The 17,401-nt window shown below is 35.5% G+C and overlaps 3 protein-coding genes across 4 annotated transcripts; all 3 read right to left on the bottom strand.

The window, feature by feature from the left end:
• Positions 1-2,975: 2,975 nt before the first annotated feature.
• On the bottom strand, positions 2,976-6,077 carry LOC101890873 (uncharacterized). Its single transcript, XM_005178778.4, has 2 exons — positions 5,700-6,077; positions 2,976-5,479 (listed from the first exon to the last, which is right to left on the bottom strand). Exons 1-2 carry the CDS (start codon positions 5,983-5,985, stop codon positions 3,216-3,218), a joined length of 2,550 nt encoding a protein of 849 aa, XP_005178835.2. The 5' UTR covers positions 5,986-6,077; the 3' UTR covers positions 2,976-3,215.
• Positions 6,078-12,436: 6,359 nt separating this feature from the next.
• Positions 12,437-14,309, bottom strand: LOC131802972 (uncharacterized protein DDB_G0288805-like). The gene is made up of 2 exons (XM_059123810.1): positions 13,460-14,309; positions 12,437-12,793 (listed from the first exon to the last, which is right to left on the bottom strand). The coding sequence occupies exons 1-2, from the start codon at positions 14,155-14,157 to the stop codon at positions 12,718-12,720; spliced, it is 774 nt and encodes a 257-aa protein (XP_058979793.1). The 5' UTR covers positions 14,158-14,309; the 3' UTR covers positions 12,437-12,717.
• On the bottom strand, positions 14,204-16,935 carry LOC131802969 (KH domain-containing, RNA-binding, signal transduction-associated protein 2-like). 2 transcript variants are annotated; one of them, XM_059123806.1, is made up of 6 exons: positions 16,708-16,935; positions 16,215-16,538; positions 16,015-16,139; positions 15,172-15,791; positions 14,478-14,749; positions 14,204-14,384 (listed from the first exon to the last, which is right to left on the bottom strand). In XM_059123806.1, exons 2-6 carry the CDS (start codon positions 16,453-16,455, stop codon positions 14,311-14,313), a joined length of 1,332 nt encoding a protein of 443 aa, XP_058979789.1. In that variant the 5' UTR covers positions 16,456-16,538; positions 16,708-16,935; the 3' UTR covers positions 14,204-14,310. The 2 variants fall into 2 exon arrangements, with proteins under 2 accessions (XP_058979789.1, XP_058979788.1); XM_059123805.1 differs by having other exon boundaries at positions 14,204-14,387; positions 16,708-16,933.
• Between the last annotated feature and the right edge of the window lie 466 nt (positions 16,936-17,401).

The following is a 17,401-nucleotide window of genomic DNA, read 5'->3' as shown; positions in this document are numbered from 1 at the left end:
TTTAAGTATAGATAAACATTACACTAGTTTATAAGTTTTGGTAAAATGTGATTTTGTTTGTTAAGAAAGTAAATGAGAATTGAACATTTTCAAATACAAATAAAAATCAAATAATAAAATAAATAAATAAATAAAAAGAAAGAAAAACTTGCGATGAATTAAAGCACCAAAATCAACAAACTAACCAATTTCAAATAAAATGAAAATTTTCTGTGTGTTTTTATTTATGGGAAGGAAACAAAAAAACAAGTTAAATAGTATCAGTCGGTTGTGCCGACAAATGTATAGCCCCAGCCTTGAGTTATGATTATTCAAACTTTTGATCCTTTATGGGGGGAGGTTCCGAAGCACTTGAACAATACTGATCAATTTGTATCTGAACCAAGACCAAGATATAAATATTACAACTTGCCAGATTTAGATTATATTGACTACTTCCTATACCTTATATGTCTGGAGTATTTTGGAAAGCCAGGTTGGCACTAAAAAATACCAAAGGGTTGATCACCTCAAGCATCCGCTTGGCTGGGAATGAGCCAAAATGCCGCAGAGCAACATCCGGGCAGCGTGTAACGGTTTCATTGGCCGTTTGAAGGCCATAATTCGTGCCAAAGGTGACCAATTCGAATAAATCTAAACTTATTCTAAAATTGGAGCCTTTTTACGACATTTTTTGCTTTCATTCAATAAAGTTAAAAAAAATGTAAAAAATTATGGCGTTTGTCTTACAGTTTTTTATCTCACCCTTTATATCAGATTTCTGATTAAGTGAAATATTTAGATGTAGCATGTTGTAAAGAATCGCCGACTTGTTTCGCAAGATATGACATAAAATTATTGAAAATTGTGAGCCTTTGTGGGTGAGGTACCAGAAGGGGTTGGCAGATATATATCATCTTAACAACAGACAATGGGTTAATAAAAATATTTGGATGTGTGAAATTTGAAGAGAATTGGATGCTTATTTCGCTGTATTTGGGCGTTTTGTTCTTCAAAATCTTGAACCCTATTTGGGAGAGGTACCAGAAGAGATGGTCCGATCTCTACCATTTTTATAACAGAACTTGTGTTAATGGAAATATTGAGATGTGCCAAGTCTGAATGGAATCGGGTGGAAATTTCGTGTTTTATGAGCCTCACGAATATTCAAAATTTTGACAATTTGTGGGGGAGGTAACAGAAGGAGTGGGCCGATATATTCCATCTTCACACCACACCTTGGATTAACAAAAATATTCTGATGTGTGTAATTTGAAGAGAATCGGATGAATATTTCAGATTTTATAATCGTTTTGGTTACTCAAAACTTTGATCCTTTGTGGGAGAGGCACCAGAAGGAATAGTCCGATCTCTACCATCTTTATAACAGATCTTGTGTTGATGGAAATATTGAGATGTTCCAAGTCCGAATGGAATCGGATGCTAATTTCGTGTTTTATGAGCTTCATGGATATTCAAAATTTTGACACTTTGTGGGGGAGGTACCAGAAGGAGTGCACGGATATATCCCATTTTCACACTAGACCTTGGGTTATTAAAAATATTGTGATGTGTGTAATTTGAAGAGAACCGGATGCATATTTCGGATTTTATGATCCTTTTTTGTTATTCAAAACTTCGACCCTTTGTGGGGGAGGTACTAGAAGGAATGGTCTGATCTCTACCATGTTTATCACAGATCTCGTGTTTATGAAAATATTTAGATGTGCCACGCCCGAATGAAATCGGATGTTAATTTCGTGTTTTATGAGCTTCATGGATATTTAAAATTTTGACCCTTTGTGGGGAAGGTACCACAAGGTGTGGACCGATATATTCCATTTTTACAATAGATCTTGGGTTAATAAAAATATTGTGATGTGTGTAATTTGAAGAGAACCAGATGCTTGTTTCGGATTTTATGATCGTTTTAGTTATGCAAAACTTCGACCCTTTGTGGGGGAGGTACGAGAAAGAATGCTCCGATCTCTACCATCTTTGTCACAGATCTCGTGTTTATGAAAATATTGAGATGTGCCACGCCCGAATGGAATCGGATGTTAATTTCGTGTTTTATGAGCTTCATGGATATTCAAAATTTTGACCCTTTGTGGGGAAGGTACCAGAAGGAGGGCACGGATATATCAGATTTTCACACTAGACCTTGGGTTATTAAAAATATTGTGATGTGTGTAATTTGAAGACAATCCGACACTTCCGTCACATTTTATAAGAGTTATAAATATCCGAAATTTTCACCCTTTGTGTGGGAGGTACTTGATGGAGTGATGCGATATTGTCCATTTTCGCACCTGGCCTAGCACTGATGCAAATATTTGGATTCGCAGAGTTGGAGCAAAATCGGATTATACTTTTTCTATCTGTGCAGTAAAAAAATTTCTTTGAAGATTTTGCCTTTTTGTGGGGGATGTACTAGAAGTAGTGGACCGATATTGCCCGTCTCCGATCTCGATCTAAGTTTGACAATAATATTACGATGTACCAAGTTTGGATCAAATCGGATATTGCCTTCGAGAGTTATAGTGCGTTCCAAGCCAGTCGGGCGGACGGACATCGCTAGATCGGTTCGAAATGTCCTGAAACAAATTTGGTCCAAAGAGACCCAGGGTCTAAAACCGATATTTCAATGAGGCATGTTTTGGCCGTATCAAATGATATGTTGCCCTCTCTAGCCATATGACTGAGGGATTAAAAAGGGGGAAATATAAAGAATTTGGGAGGGCAAGTCTGGAGGGACAAATATATTAATTTCAAGCAGCAAGAATTGCGCTGAAACTATGGAAGGCTGGAGGATGGCACTGCTCCAATATCAATTGTGAATATTTCTTCAAGACCTTAAATCATGAATTATCAAATGTTTTTTAAGATTCCTTTAAAAGATTTTGAATTTGAAAAGGTTTTTCAGGATTCCTATCTTTAGCCCCTTGCAATAAAACACCGAATCATTAATTTGTGCTTAATACAATACATATATATTTGTTTTTGAGAAAAAAAAGGTTGTAAATGGAATTCATTTGTGCATTTGTGTGTGTTTCGTATTATCATCCTATGTCGCAAAATACATAGTGTATATATGTAAAAAATACGTATAAAATATATACTAAGTATATGAATAGATATATATAAAAAATTGTATATTTTATAAAAAATACTTTTTTTCGCTTTCTTTTTCTTCTTCATTAATACTATCATAAATTGTTGCTCCTTCAGTCAGTCTACTCAATCATGCTACGCACACAGGCTGGACTGCAGAATGGCATATTTTGTTTGACACAAAAACGGCCACCAATCAGCGACTTGGCACACATTTTGCCGGCACAAACAAAACACGAATCATGCCAATGGATGTTGGTCCACGAAACACCCTTATCGCTGGGTCCAATGGTTTTGTGACAATATTGGCAAACGGTGGCAAAGTATTCGTCATAGCATTTGAGGCACAATGGCATGTTTGACTTTTCGTCCGGTACATATTGTTGACCGGCCAGTGGTTCATCACAGTGATAGCAGCAAAAATGTTTGATGTGGAATGTAGCTCCCTCGGCGGCCGTGTATTCCTTGGTGAAAATCAATTCATCGCATGCCTTGCAGCGGGGTATTTTCAATTTAACAGCCAAATCTCGGCCACAATAGACCTGGCCACCATGGAAAAAGTAAACCAAATCTGCCAACAATTCCCGGCAAGTGTGACAGCGGAAACACTCTGGATGCCAGGCAATTTCTTTGCCAGCCCGTTCCGCCTTGACGGCGACTTCACCAAAGTTAATGATCTTTTCACAATCACGGCACAGCAATTGTTTTGCAGCACCCAGTGCCGTCTTATTGTCATGGCTCTCCTGCAACTTGAGATTTTGCATCAAAGGATTCAGAGGATCTCGGGCAGATGCTGCCACCGTTGGATACATATTCATATCCTGTATGCCAGGAATGGCCGTAAGTCGCCCGGCCAAGGCATTTACATCACACTCTCCATAACCACTGTGCTGTGCGTGATGACTGGGAGTTGAGGGTTTCGATTCAAAACCAGAATCTGTACTGCGCGACGGACTCATGGTCTGCTGCAAATTCATGCTTATGGGGGCATAGGCAATGTCCAGGCTACGTGGCAAGGCTGTGACATATTCACGTACCTCTTCATAGAGGGGACGATCCAAACGTAACTGTTTCGATAACTGCTCCAAAGGCTTCAACTGTGAACAGGAGTCATATTCGATATTCATGTCATTGAGATTTTTAAAAAGCCTCTCATAGAAGGGGGCATTAAGTACAGCACTTTGTAGCATATCCTTGTGGGTTATACCCATGGCCTGGAGCTTATCCTTTGCTAGCTCACTCAACTGAGTTTCCTTTATATCAGGTCTGCCACTGAGCGGGGAGACCACAACTTGAATGGGTACTGGTGGTTTAAGGCAGCCCTGGTGTTTGGCATTTTGTATGGCCTGTTTTAACGGCTCGGAATGTATGATATTGGCAAATACCGGATCACGTTCATAGTCCACATTGGCAGGCAAATTACAGTCTTGTATAATACTAGAGATGGGTTGGCCAAAGTGGACCTTACGCATGGGAGTGTCCTGTGACAACTGGGCACCAAATTTCAATTTTCCAGCTGCAGTTTTCAGGGGTAAAGGCGAGTTGAATGCCAAGTCATTCAAAAATTTCGAGGGGGTCTTGAGGGGCGAACTATATGACGAATTTGGCATATAAACCATGGTATCCAATTCCTTCTTCACCACCGGATTCGTCAGATATTCCTTACGCAAATCCACCAAGGGGCCCAAACGTGGATCACGTGAAATATCCAGGTTGTTGTTCTTCAAGCTACCAAAAATTTTGTCATAAACTGGTCCATTAAGGACCAAACTTTCCACAGCTGCCTCGTTGAGACCATTTAGTTTCTCCTTTACCACTGCCGGCAAACGAATTAGGGCAGCCTCTTTCAATGGACCCTCAGCCAATGGTTCGGAAAAGGCCACAAATATCTTCGGATAAGAATATGAGACCGGCTCTAATATGGCCTTAGCCAGCTTTTCATTGGACAATAATGTGGCTAGAATTGGATCAGAGACTGGAGGTTCTTTCAACGCTGACATGACCTCACAGTACTTGGCCTCATTAAATGCTGGCAGCTCTTGAACAAGCGGAGGTTTGTGCAGATTTGCCACAGTACCATAGCCAACATTTCCCACTCGTACCACACTACCCTGACCAACACAATTTTCTCGGATTTTCTGGACATATTGTTGCAATTGATTGGATTCGGCTTCGGTGAGATTGTCACAGAATTCAGCATCTAAATCATGGGGAGGCACTTGGAATTCAAGTTGTTGTTTACGTTTGGCTGCCGCTTCACTACCAGCAACTGGTACATTTTTACTGCCTAACTTTTCCAAATAATCAGCAACCACGTCTGGAGAGACATTCGGCGGTACCCAGTCTACTTTGACCGGTTGGCTTGCCAAGGTTTTTATTTTGATGACTAAAAAACAAAAATGAAGAACAAAAAAAATAAAAAAATTCTGTAGGTTATTAGGGCTTCTTAAATAAAACTCAAATGTGATATTTGGATTTTTTGGACTTAGTGTCCCTTCCATAAATCGTTACTATTTGAGGACTCTCTCGTCTCGAACCATCTCTTTTAATTATTTTTTTTTTAATAATGACCCTAAGGAGCCAAAAATATCCTCTCTTCCACTTACATGCCGGCTTGGAACGTATCTGGCCAAGTATTTCGAATTGTGCCCAACCAGATGTGTCATCGTCCTGACACATATGCTGATCCTTGCGACATTTACAATTGCGACAGACCTTACGCCAAAAATGTAAATCCAGGCCGGGACACTTGTCTTCACAAACACTACATGGAGCGCCAGCACCCACTTCATGTCCCAGCTTGGAGCATTTTAATTTTTCACGTCTATCCTCCAACTTCGATAGCCATTCGGGGGCAGCTGGCGTCTCAACGCAAGAATTTTTATTGTTCATTGTTGTCTGCAATGCAAATCTCAGTCCAATAGGAGGACATCAGCTACTCCTGAACAACAGCAATGATTCAATAAGATTACAAAGTTACTGTGAGAAAAACTAACGGCGTAGAAATTGAGAAATAATACGAAAGCGAGAATGTATGATAAAACTAGAAATCAAAACAAAAGTGGCGACCCCCATATAGTTGCACAAAACCCATTTTTGCGTTAGCATTTCATTATGAGTGCTTTTTTAAATGGTTAGAAAAAGAAGGTGAGTGCCTTTCAGCCGTTAAACAACTTTATTCCACATTGGAGTGGCTCTTTGAGCTCAAAATAAATATTACTATTTAACTGTTTTTATTTAAATTTCTATTGTATACAGAATTTAACACATAAGAACTTATTTTAATTTTATGGGGCCCGAAAAAAATATTTTTGTGTTAGCATTTCATTGTGAGTGCTTTCAAATGGTAAGAAAAAGAAGGAGAGTGTATTTTAGCCGTTAAACATGTACCTTTCTTTTTTATGTGGCGCTTTTTGGCCAAAAAAAGCGTTACCCTCGAGAAACGCAGTAGTATTCAGTATAATGTAACTATTTATATATAGAATGTTCTATTTCACGCAAATTTATATTGCTTTTTAAGATCTGCTGTAACGAGACGGTGTACAAATACATATTTGTTCTAGTATTCCATTGTGAATGGTTCCTCGAGATGTAGAAGAAGGAGAGTGTATTTTAGTGTTTAAACACCTTTCTTTATTTTCTGTGCGTCACTTTGGGGCAAAAAAAAGTTTTCTAACTTGTGTAAGGCACAATGTTGTATTCAGTACAAAATTATGCTAGGAACACAATTGGAGCGAACGACGAATTTTTTCGCGGCGTATGTTCGCCGTCAAAAATAAAACACATATGTGTATATGGAAGTGCACACAATCACGGCACCGGCGAAAATTTCGTCGGTCGCCGCGAACTCAATTAGCTTTATTTCTATTTCATAGGCCGGCGACCGGCGAACAAAACAGTACAAGGTGGCCATACTTGTACGAATTTTATGTGTTTTAGTAAATAAAGTTACTTTTTACTTTAAAATTTGTTATGGTCACTCTACTATCTGTTACTCGTATAAAAAAACCTAATTAATTTGTTTATTTATTTGTGTACTTGCGCCTGAGTGAAGATGGATATCAGTGAATTTATAATAGAGAAGATGGACATAAGTGAAATTATAATAGAGAACGTAAAGAATTATGTGTTCTTGTATAATTCATTGTAGTCAACAAATGAGCAAAAAGTAAACAACTTCATCAGCAGTTTTATAATTTCGTCGGTATTGTGTTCCATACGACGAATTTTCGCGGCTCATTTTGTCGCCGCGTAGGGCGAAATTCGTCGTTCGCTCCAATTGTGTTCCTAGCATTAAACACGCCAACTTATTTTGCTTTCTTAAAAAACATTTAAATAGGATGGTTAACAAAAACCATTTTTCTGTTAGCATTTCATTGTGAGTGATTTCAAATCGTAAGAAAAAGAAGAAGAGTGTTTCTAGCCGTTAAATACCTTTTTTCTTCTTTGAATGGCGCTTTGAACCCAAAAAACAAACCCTAACTTGAGAAGTAAGGAGAAGGTAAATCGGCAACGAAATGACCGATGACCTCTAGATCTGTACTTCAAGCAATATTGTGAACTACTCAATGGGAAAACTCAAGCAATGACAAATGAAAGGGTAATGTACTCGTTGTAGACAATTTCATTACAACTGCAAAAAGTTCGTTCCTGGGAGAATATTCCCAGTCAGAATCCAAGAGAATTGATGGCGGATTTTTGGAAAATCCTGGTATTACCACTAATACTTCTTTGCTTCAAAACAATGATAACAGTACGTTTACATATAAAGTGGTTAGTTAACCAACTATATTTGGATTAAAATTGACATATCCATTACTTATACGTCAAATAATCATTTTCTTAAGTACGATAAGCCATGGCATAAAGGCGAGAATACATAAAACGTTTTTTTTTTTTCTTGACGAACATAGGAATATTAGGTTGACTTAGTTCGATATTGGCCCTAAGCTCCTTTATCATTTTCCAAAGAAGCCAGCTGATGACTTAGGCTGTCAAAGAAGCTTAAAACCATGTTTCTTCAATTAATGTAAAGATCAATATTTATTGACTTTGAGGTTAAGTAAAACAATTGTTGTCTGTAGAAATAAATAAAACTCCAATACTTTTCATAGGCGAATATTGACTTTTATTTGGACAATTATGTGTTGTGTGTTTTTTTATAATTTATAATTATTAATTTTGTTATTGTTGATTCATTATTTTGTTTTTGTTGTTGTTTTTTTATTTTAACATTTAGATATATTGCATATTTAATAATTTGTTTTTTTATTTTTTCATTTGTTTCGCATAAGTATGTTCATATAAATATATATGTTGTATATTAATTTGATGTTTGTTTTAATTTGTTTCTTTATTTTCTTTCTGTTTGTCATAGTTTTATAAAGTAATTATGTGTTTCCTTCTTGTTGTTTGTTTGTTTGTTTTTGTTGTGGTTTCGATTCTCATTCATTATTATCCGTATTTAGAGTAACATTTGAAAATATGTTGTTAGTTTCTCGAGTCATTATTTGTTTTTAAAAATGGTTTTCATTTAGTTTTAATTCTCTGTTCTTTTTTTAGTTTATTTCATTTATGTGCCCGTTTTTTTGTGATATTGTACGTTTATATTGGTTTTCCCTCTGTTTGTTCATTATATGTATTTGTTGTTGTTTTAATAAATATATATTTTTAAAGTTTGTTGGATTTTTTAGCATAATTATATTTTTGTTTTGTTTTTCTTAAAAATACTTTATTTTCTTGTTATGATTTAAATATATAGAGATTATTTGTTGTTGTTATGGAATATAACTCATTTTAAAGTTGGTTTTTTTTTGTGTTACTGTTTTCTTTTTTTAGATTTGTGTATTAAAGTTTTAATTTTTTGTAACGTATTAACGTTTGTTTTTTTAATATAATTATCCGTTGTTTTATTTTATTTTTAATTAATATTTTTGAAAATTTCATAGAATTATTTATGTAATGTTGTTGGTTTTTTTTGTTGAGAATTGAATCAAATATTGTACTTTAGCATAAAACACTTTGTCCAATATTATTAACATAATCTTAATAGGCTTTGATATCAATATGTTTGTTGTCAAATATGTATTCTCAGTTTTTTCAGTTCAATAAACGAATTCAATTATTGAGTACACCGGCAAACATTTTTCTGAATTCTTGAAAAAAAGTGGAATAATACATCAAAAAACATGTCCATATACACCCGAGCAAAATGGTGTAGCCGAGCGAATAAATAGGACGATTATAGAAAGGGTAAGATGTATGCTTATCGACAGTGGATTAGATCAACGTTTTTGGGCAGAAGCTGCTTCTACCGCATCGTACTTGATAAATAGAGTGCCATGCCGAGGAAATGAAGGATGTCCCGAAGAACTATGGTCGGGTCGAAAACCAAATTTGAAGCATCTTAGAGTCTTCGGATGTCCAGCTTTGGTCCATGTACCAAAACAACGAAGATCTAAAATTGATCCAAAGTCATTAGAATGTATCATGGTTGGATACAGCACGGAAAGTAAAGCGTATCGATTATTTGATCCAAGTGATCAAAAAATAATTGTTAGCCGTGACGTGGTATTTCTTGAAAATGTTCACTCAAACATTGAAACGCCATCTTCTAATCTGTACAATCCTTTGCTAATTCAATCTCCAGATGAAGAAATGGATAATGTTTTGAACCAAACAGTGAATAATGTATCAACGAATATGGAGTCAACCGAATTGGATGGCAATAATGTAATTCAAAATGAGCCTCGTAGTGATTCTGAAACTGATAGTGAGTTTTTGGATTCAGAATGTTTTGATAACAATGGCTATGTGGACCCAAATGATGAAGAATGGGAACCAAATCAATGTAATTCACGACCAATACCAACGTCTGAAAATATTAGAAGATCAGAAAGGATAGCAAACCGTAATCAACGATCAACGGCATTTTCTGCAATAGAATATGTTTCTTCAGACCCCCAGACTATAAAACAGGCAATGTCGTCTGAAGATTCTGAACATTGGAAAAAAGCCATGCAAGATGAAATGAATTCTTTGAAAGTCAATAATACTTGGACTTTGGTTCAACTTCCTGAAGGATGCAAAGCTCTGAAGTCAAAATGGGTGTTCAAGACCAAGCAAGATTCCAATGGAAACACGTTGCGATGGAAAGCAAGACTAGTCGCAAAGGGATTTACACAGACTGAAGGTATCGATTATATGGAAACATTCTCTCCAGTTGTTCGGTATGAATCAATAAGGTATTTAGCAGCATTGGCAGCAAAATATGACATGAAGATTCATCAGATGGATGCCGTTAGCGCTTATTTAAACGGGATTTTAAAAGAAACCATATATATGGAACAACCCGAAGGTTTCCGTGATGCTTCTAATAAAGTCTGTAAGCTTAACAGATCCATATACGGCTTGAAACAATCTGGGAGAGTATGGAATGAAACCATAAACAAGGAACTTATCGATATGGGTTTTGTACAAGGAGAAGTGGATCAATGCGTATATTCAAAGGTGACAGATGAAAAGAAGATTTATATTGCAATATACGTAGATGATGTAATTATATTCTCCAATGACGAAAACGAAATAAATTCTGTCAAGAATACACTTTCAAGAACATTTAAAATGAAAGACATGGGGGAAGTGTCTAATGTTCTTGGTATGACAATATCCCGAACTGAAGATGGAATCAAAATTGATCAGTCTAAGTACATATCAGATGTATTGACACGTTTCGGAATGAATGACTGTAACCCTTCCTCAACTCCAATGGACTATAATAAGAAGTTATACGAAAGTATGTCCCCTAAAACCGAAGTTGAAAAGGAAAAAATGTCGAAAACACCGTATATGGAAGCTATTGGGTGCTTGTTGTACGCTGCTCAGGTTTCGCGCCCTGATATATACTATGCTGTGAATATCCTGAGCCGATTCGGAATAAATCCTGGTAGAGCGCATTGGGAAGCTGTAAAAAGAATAATGCGTTATCTCAAAGGAACTATAGAACAAGGGCTCATCTATAAGAAAAATTTAGAAGAAGATATTACCGGCTATTGCGATGCAGATTGGGCTGGAAGTTTGGACGACCGTCATTCGACAACTGGTTATGTCTTTATTTTTCAATCAGCAGCAATATCCTGGTCCACAAAAAGACAAAAAACGGTGGCACTATCTTCAACGGAAGCTGAGTTCATGGCAATAACTGCAGCTATACAGGAGTCTGTTTGGTTGAAACGACTAGAAAAAGAACTCAATCCCAACAACAATGTCAACATGGTTTTGTATTGTGATAACAAAGGAGCTATACAAGTGGCTACAAATAACAAGTATTCGTCAAGGACAAAGCATGTGGATATTAAAGCCAAATTTATCAAACAGAAAATTGACAACAATGAAATATCTTTGAAGTATCTTTCAACAAAAGAAATGGTTGCTGACGTTTTTACCAAGGCAGTAACTCCACAGAAGTTGGAATATTTTAAAGGAGTTTTTGGCATTGCTTAGTTTCCAACTTGTATTGTTTTGTAATTATAATGTAAGAAATATTTAATTCAGGTAGAGTGTTGAGAATTGAATCAAATATTGTACTTTAGCATAAAACACTTTGTCCAATATTATTAACATAATCTTAATAGGCTTTGATATCAATATGTTTGTTGTCAAATATGTATTCTCAGTTTTTTCAGTTCAATAAACGAATTCAATTATAACATTTTTAAGTATTTGTATTTTATATTCTTTCATTTTTAATTTTTTCATGTTTTGTTCTTTTGACAATAATTAAATATTGTTTGTAAATATATATATGTATATGTTTAAAGTCATTAGTCATTATTTTAGTAAATATTATTTTCTTTTTATAAGTTAAAGAGTTATTTATGTTTTTTTTTTTTTAGTTTAGTTAAATGTTCATTTTGAATTGTATCCCTTTTTTTGTAATCTTCGTCTTTTGTTTTAATAATTTTTAATTTTTTATAAGTGTGTTTTCTTGTTATTTTTGTTTTTTATTTATAAGACTTTGAGCCTTAGGTAACACAGGGACGGCATAATCCATGCCAAGGTTTCGATTTTTTCTTCTTTTTTCCGTTTGTTTTTAATTTTCGAAATTAAAGCAAATGTTGTTTTTGATGAAATTTGAAATCTCTTCTTTTTCTTTCATAATTTGTTTTAGTGTTCAAATAATTTTGAAATATTTTTTAAAAAATATCATATTTTCATTAAAATTTTTTGATTTCCTTTTGTTTCTATATATTTTCTTTTTTCCTTTTTTTGTTTTGTGGGGGAACTAATAACGCCTTCAAAACCTTGAGAACCATGTTGTTGTGCCGAACACCGTGTGATTGGGTTTATTATGTGGTAAATTAATGATTTTTTTCTCTTTATGTTTGTCTTTTTTTAAGTAATTTTTTTTTCTTTTAAAGTTAAAATATATGTATATAATATAATTAATGATGAAAATTACTATAATTATTGTTTTCTTGTTCAGTTGTTGTTGCTGTTGTTCTTTTTGTCTTATAAAGAAACAAAGAGGGAGAGAAGTATGTTTGATTGGTGGGTGGTAGTTGTGGTGGTGATATTTGTTGTTGATTTGTTAGGAGAGTTCTTGTTGTTGTTGTTGTTGAGAGTTCATATAAATTGCACTGGCAAAAACGGTAGTTTACCAACATGTAAAGTTGTTGTGGTTGTTGAATGATTTGCAGGTCTGTAAGAGATTTGAATGAGTATCATTTTTTGTTTTTGTTTTGAGTATTGCATGTCATGTCATGTTTGTTCTTTGGGATTATTTAAAAGTTTAAAAGGATCATAACCTCAAAGTTTTTGGAGCCTTCTAAAAGAAACCATTCTGAAGAATGTTGAAAAGAGAAAAACATTGTCCATATGTCATTAGAATTTCGGGAGGTACCATTCTATGGGAGCTATAAGGAGACGTACATCCGCACAGACAATTTTCTGTCAGAGGACCCGTTGGTCTTTTTTGCCAAAGGATGTGATAAAGTCTATGGGATTCACTGACAAAATACTGGGTTTAGTTTTTTTATAACCTCAAAAGACATAACCTTTAGTTTTTTTTTTTTTTTGGTTTTAAGAATTTAAGATTATAAAAAGGTTGCTAGACCGAAGACATTTTGGGCTTCTAACAAGATTTCCGAATTTGCTGTGATAGTCTTTTTGATTTTCTATTAAAAGATCGTTTCTTTTTTTTCTGCTTCAAGGTCTGTGGGACTTATTAACGAAATGCTGAGGCAAATTTTTAGATAACCCCAAAGGACATAAAATTTAGTTTTGTTTCATTTTAAAAAAATAATAAAAAAAATAAATTATTAAATGTCTTAAAGTGTTTTGTGATATATGTTGTTGTTGTTAATACCTTACAAACAATAGGCTATTGGTTGCTGCCGTACGTTGATGTTGTTGCTGATCGGACGACGACGATGCCATTGGTATGGTGGTTGGATGTATTGGTGGTAATAATGTTGCTGTTTTATTGTTGTTGTTGTTATTATTATTTGTTGCTGTAGTATTCTGATGATGATTATTAAAATGCTGTTGATGGCCATTGAATCCTGTAATTGTTGTATTTAGCAGATTGTTGTTGTTGTACAGTGTAGGTGCTACTGTAGCATTTGTTATTGTTGTGGTTTTATTATTTAAAATCTCATTTTGATTATCATTGTTACTGTTCATACTATTTTTGTTGTTGTTGTTATTATTATTGTTGAGAGCGTCTGAAGACGGTGGGAAATTTTGTGTTGGTATTGTCATAACATGTGTGGAAGTTGTTGATGGTGATGATGCTAATGGTGCTGGTTGAGGTGTGGGCTGTGTCGGATTGTTGGGACCATTGGTTAAATTTTTAAGTGCTACTGTTTCCAATTGCTGCCGATGTTGATTGGTGGTTGGTGGAAATGCTTTGCCAGCCGCCGCCTGATGCGTATTCATGGAGGATTTGTACAAATAATTATTATTGTTTAACTCAACGCCATTGCCATTTTCTGTTACAACGCCGGCTCCTCCAAGGGAATCATGGGGATCGTTTAGCTGATGAGGTAAGTTTCCCGGTTTCATAGTAGGATTGGATGTGTTGGAAGAGGAAATCGTAGGACAACGTGTATTCGAAATAACAGTGTTATTGGCATTTGTATGCTGCTGCTGCTGTTGTTGTTGCTGTTGTGTTTTCTGTTGTTGTTGTAAGTGGTTGTTTGTTGTTACAAATAAATTTCACCTATTAACGTGACTGCGATTTTGTGTTTGATTCGGATTTAGGCCGCCATTATTTGGCTGGATACCAGCAGCTGCTGTTTTTTATGGATCAAAAAAAAAAATAATAATTTAAACATTTACCAATTTATTGTATTGAGTAAAGAGGGGAAATTTAAAATAGTCACCGCCATATGCTGTTGTGGGATTTTGATAGTAATCCCCTGCACCACCACCTCCTCCGCCGCCACGTCTGCTATAATCATTTGTCTCATAATCAGTGCTGGTTGTATCATAGGGTCCCCGTCCAGTGTTCAAATGATTCATCGCCATGCCAGGAGTTTGTGGTACATGGGGATTGTGATTATGTGCCGACTGTGCTTGTTGGGGATATGATGAATAGGGGGCATCATAGCTTGGTTGTAAATGATCGAAACCCTGGTTATCTTCATAGCCGCGTCTAAAGAAAAGAAAAACAAAAAAGGACAAATAATTTAAGTTTAATATCCAAAGATGTGAACGATATTTCATTGGCACACAAATACTTTTAAATGGTAAAGCAACAATAGTTCTACAGGGCATTTCAAACGATCGAAAAACAAAATTTTCTATATTTGGAAGACCAGCTTTAAAAATATTTGATATTTCTAGCTGATCTTCGAACAAGTTTCGAGTTCCAGAAATGTGTAGCTGACCTTCCTAGGCGATTCCTTCAAATGAGATTTGTATGTAGAAGGTATTTTTAAAGCCTACGCCACCTCTCAAATGCATGGGTCTAAGCCACCTCTCAGAGTTTCGTAAGCTTAAAAATCTTTCGCAAGTCTTTAAGGCATTTCCAGAAATCTAAAACCCTTTTCTTACGAAGCAAGGAACAAAACTTACCCATATGTCTCCTCCATTGCCGAACGGGCTTTTTCCAATATAGACATAACCTTTTGTTTTGGTGCTGTATTGTTTTTGTTGTATGCCGAGGCGGCCGAGGCTACACTGTTTGGCCCACCTTGACCACCACCTCCACCTCCTCCGCCACCAGACTTATTATATGGTACCATATTCTTTGTTAGATTTGATGTAATAACACTGCCAGGACCAGTTAATATTCCGCCGCCACCACCACCACCAGCCGAAGGAGTATGTGGTACGATTTTCTTATAGCCTGTCGATTTTTGTTCCTCCGTTATGTGAGTACTATCCATTAGTTCACGCAATTGTTCCTGACGTATAACATCATTACTATCCGGTATTAGATATTTACGCAATTCAGCCATGGCATAAGCAATGCGAGCATATGCCTCGGCTGGTGGTGCCACCGTGGAGATTTCAACATGTAAATCACTATTCAAATGAGAATATTTGGGATCCTTGGATTTACGAAGCTCTTCCTCTTTGACACGATCACGCATTGAATTACGTCCCAGTACGGTCATTTTACACATTGTTTCCTCCTGCAGGCGGCGCAAGGAGTTGCCCTTGGGTCCCAGTAATTTGCCAACGAAATTGAACTGCAAATAAAAGATGAGAATGGTGAGAAAACAAGTCAAATAGGAAAATATTCTCTAATTGGAAATTTAATATTTTCCAGAAAACTAACTATTTGGGACTTAAAACAAATTTGAAATAAATCATTAAGGCCTATCTAAAAATTGGGTGAAAGTTTTCATAAAGATTGACTAAGACTTTCTTCCCAACTTTCAATGGGTATCCCTTCCCCTTTCAAAAAATTACCTTTGGATGTTCCCGGATGGGTACCAAAACCTTTTGCGACACTCTTAGCGGCTTTTCTCGATAAATATCAGCATATTTTTGTTCCTTAGACGGTAGACGGCCAGTTGTTTGCACCTTTTCAATTTCTAAGAAAAACAAAGAAAAAAAACAGAATTATTATCCACACCTAAACACATAATTTTTATTCCTTCAAAACCCACCTGCATCCAATAGCTTTTCGGCTATGGGGAATTTGCGATCCATTCGTGATTTTTCATTAAGGCAGTCTCGAACATATTCATTAGCCTTTTCATTGAGATAATTTGTATCAATGGGACCCATGCTGGAACTAACACCATGATGCTGTTCATTTACACTAGCAACACCGCCACCACCACCATGGTTATCACCATTGTGTGGTCCTGTCGAGTAGTCGCCATTACCCTCGTAGGTATTGGCCATGATTTGTCTTTTTCACTTTTTCTATATTACACTTTCAAATTAAATGTTCCTCTAATCCTTTTTTTTCAATTTTGAAATATACGCTGAAATTAAAAACAAAAACAACAACGAAGAAAGTTGTTACTTTAATTACACTCCGACTCAACAAAACAATTTTGTGCAATTTTCCCACAAATATCACTCTTGTACCCTCTCCTCCATAGATTAAAGCGAAAAAAAAAAAACGAACAAAAAACTCTGACGCCAACATACATTTCTGAAAAAATTGTTTGACAACAAAAATATTAGGCCTTCCTTGTTTCACGCAGCTCTTTATAATAAATTTGATGTTATTTTTTCTGATTTTTTTTTAAAGTAATTAAATGTATTAATTGAAAATTTTGGAGGACTACACTTTCACTTTCTCTCGGATAAAAGATTTCTTAGATTTTCTTCCTTTTTCCTCTGTTGTAGTGTCGTATAGTTTAGTGTTGTATAGTTCACGAATGAACAAGTTCGATTGAACGATTCATTGAAAGGAGCGCATCAAGTAGTGTTGCCTAGTTCACGAACGAACTAGTTCAATTGATATTTCTACATGAAAATTTTTATGTTGTTTTTGTTTTCATTTACTTGAATATTTTTCTTTTTTATTGTGTGTGTAGTAAAGCATTAAAACTCGAAGAACGATTTAGATCCGAACAAATTAACTAGGTGTAGTCCTGGGCGAAATTAACTGCATTTTCCAACACTACTCTATTGTTTTCAATTTAGAGATACCTAAGTCGACTATCGGCTAGTCGATTACGCTACATTTAGCATCAATAATCAAGTTGCTGGGAAATCGCATGTATAGCTCAACAAGAAAAATATTTAAACCCATGGTACAATGAAGATAAGGTAGGCTAGTTTCGAAAAATAAGCGTTTTGAAAACACCCAAATTTGAATATTTTCATTTTTTTATTT

The sequence above is a fragment of the Musca domestica genome, unplaced genomic scaffold (assembly GCF_030504385.1).
Source record: "Musca domestica strain aabys unplaced genomic scaffold, Musca_domestica.polishedcontigs.V.1.1 25, whole genome shotgun sequence".
Lineage (NCBI taxonomy): Eukaryota > Metazoa > Arthropoda > Insecta > Diptera > Muscidae > Musca > Musca domestica.
The sequence above is the reverse complement of the archived record's forward strand: the minus strand, read 5'-3'. Positions and strand labels throughout refer to the sequence as shown.

What these genes read in the sequence shown, in the direction of transcription:
- LOC101890873 (XM_005178778.4), bottom strand. Translation starts at nt 5,985, where the DNA reads ATGAACAATAAAAATTCTTGCGTTGAGACGCCAGCTGCCCCCGAATGG. An exon ending in GATACGTTCCAAGCCGGCAT is followed by an intron (nt 5,480 to 5,699) that starts GTAAGTGGAAGA and finishes TTTGTTTTTTAG; the next exon opens with TCATCAAAATAAAAACCTTG.
- LOC131802972 (XM_059123810.1), bottom strand. Translation starts at nt 14,157, where the DNA reads ATGAAACCGGGAAACTTACCTCATCAGCTAAACGATCCCCATGATTCC. An exon ending in AATAGCCTATTGTTTGTAAG is followed by an intron (nt 12,794 to 13,459) that starts GTATTAACAACA and finishes AATCTCTTACAG; the next exon opens with ACCTGCAAATCATTCAACAA.
- LOC131802969 (XM_059123805.1), bottom strand. Translation starts at nt 16,455, where the DNA reads ATGGCCAATACCTACGAGGGTAATGGCGACTACTCGACAGGACCACAC. An exon ending in GCAATGGAGGAGACATATGG is followed by an intron (nt 14,750 to 15,171) that starts GTAAGTTTTGTT and finishes TCTTTTCTTTAG; the next exon opens with ACGCGGCTATGAAGATAACC. An exon ending in TCCCACAACAGCATATGGCG is followed by an intron (nt 14,388 to 14,477) that starts GTGACTATTTTA and finishes CATAAAAAACAG; the next exon opens with CAGCTGCTGGTATCCAGCCA.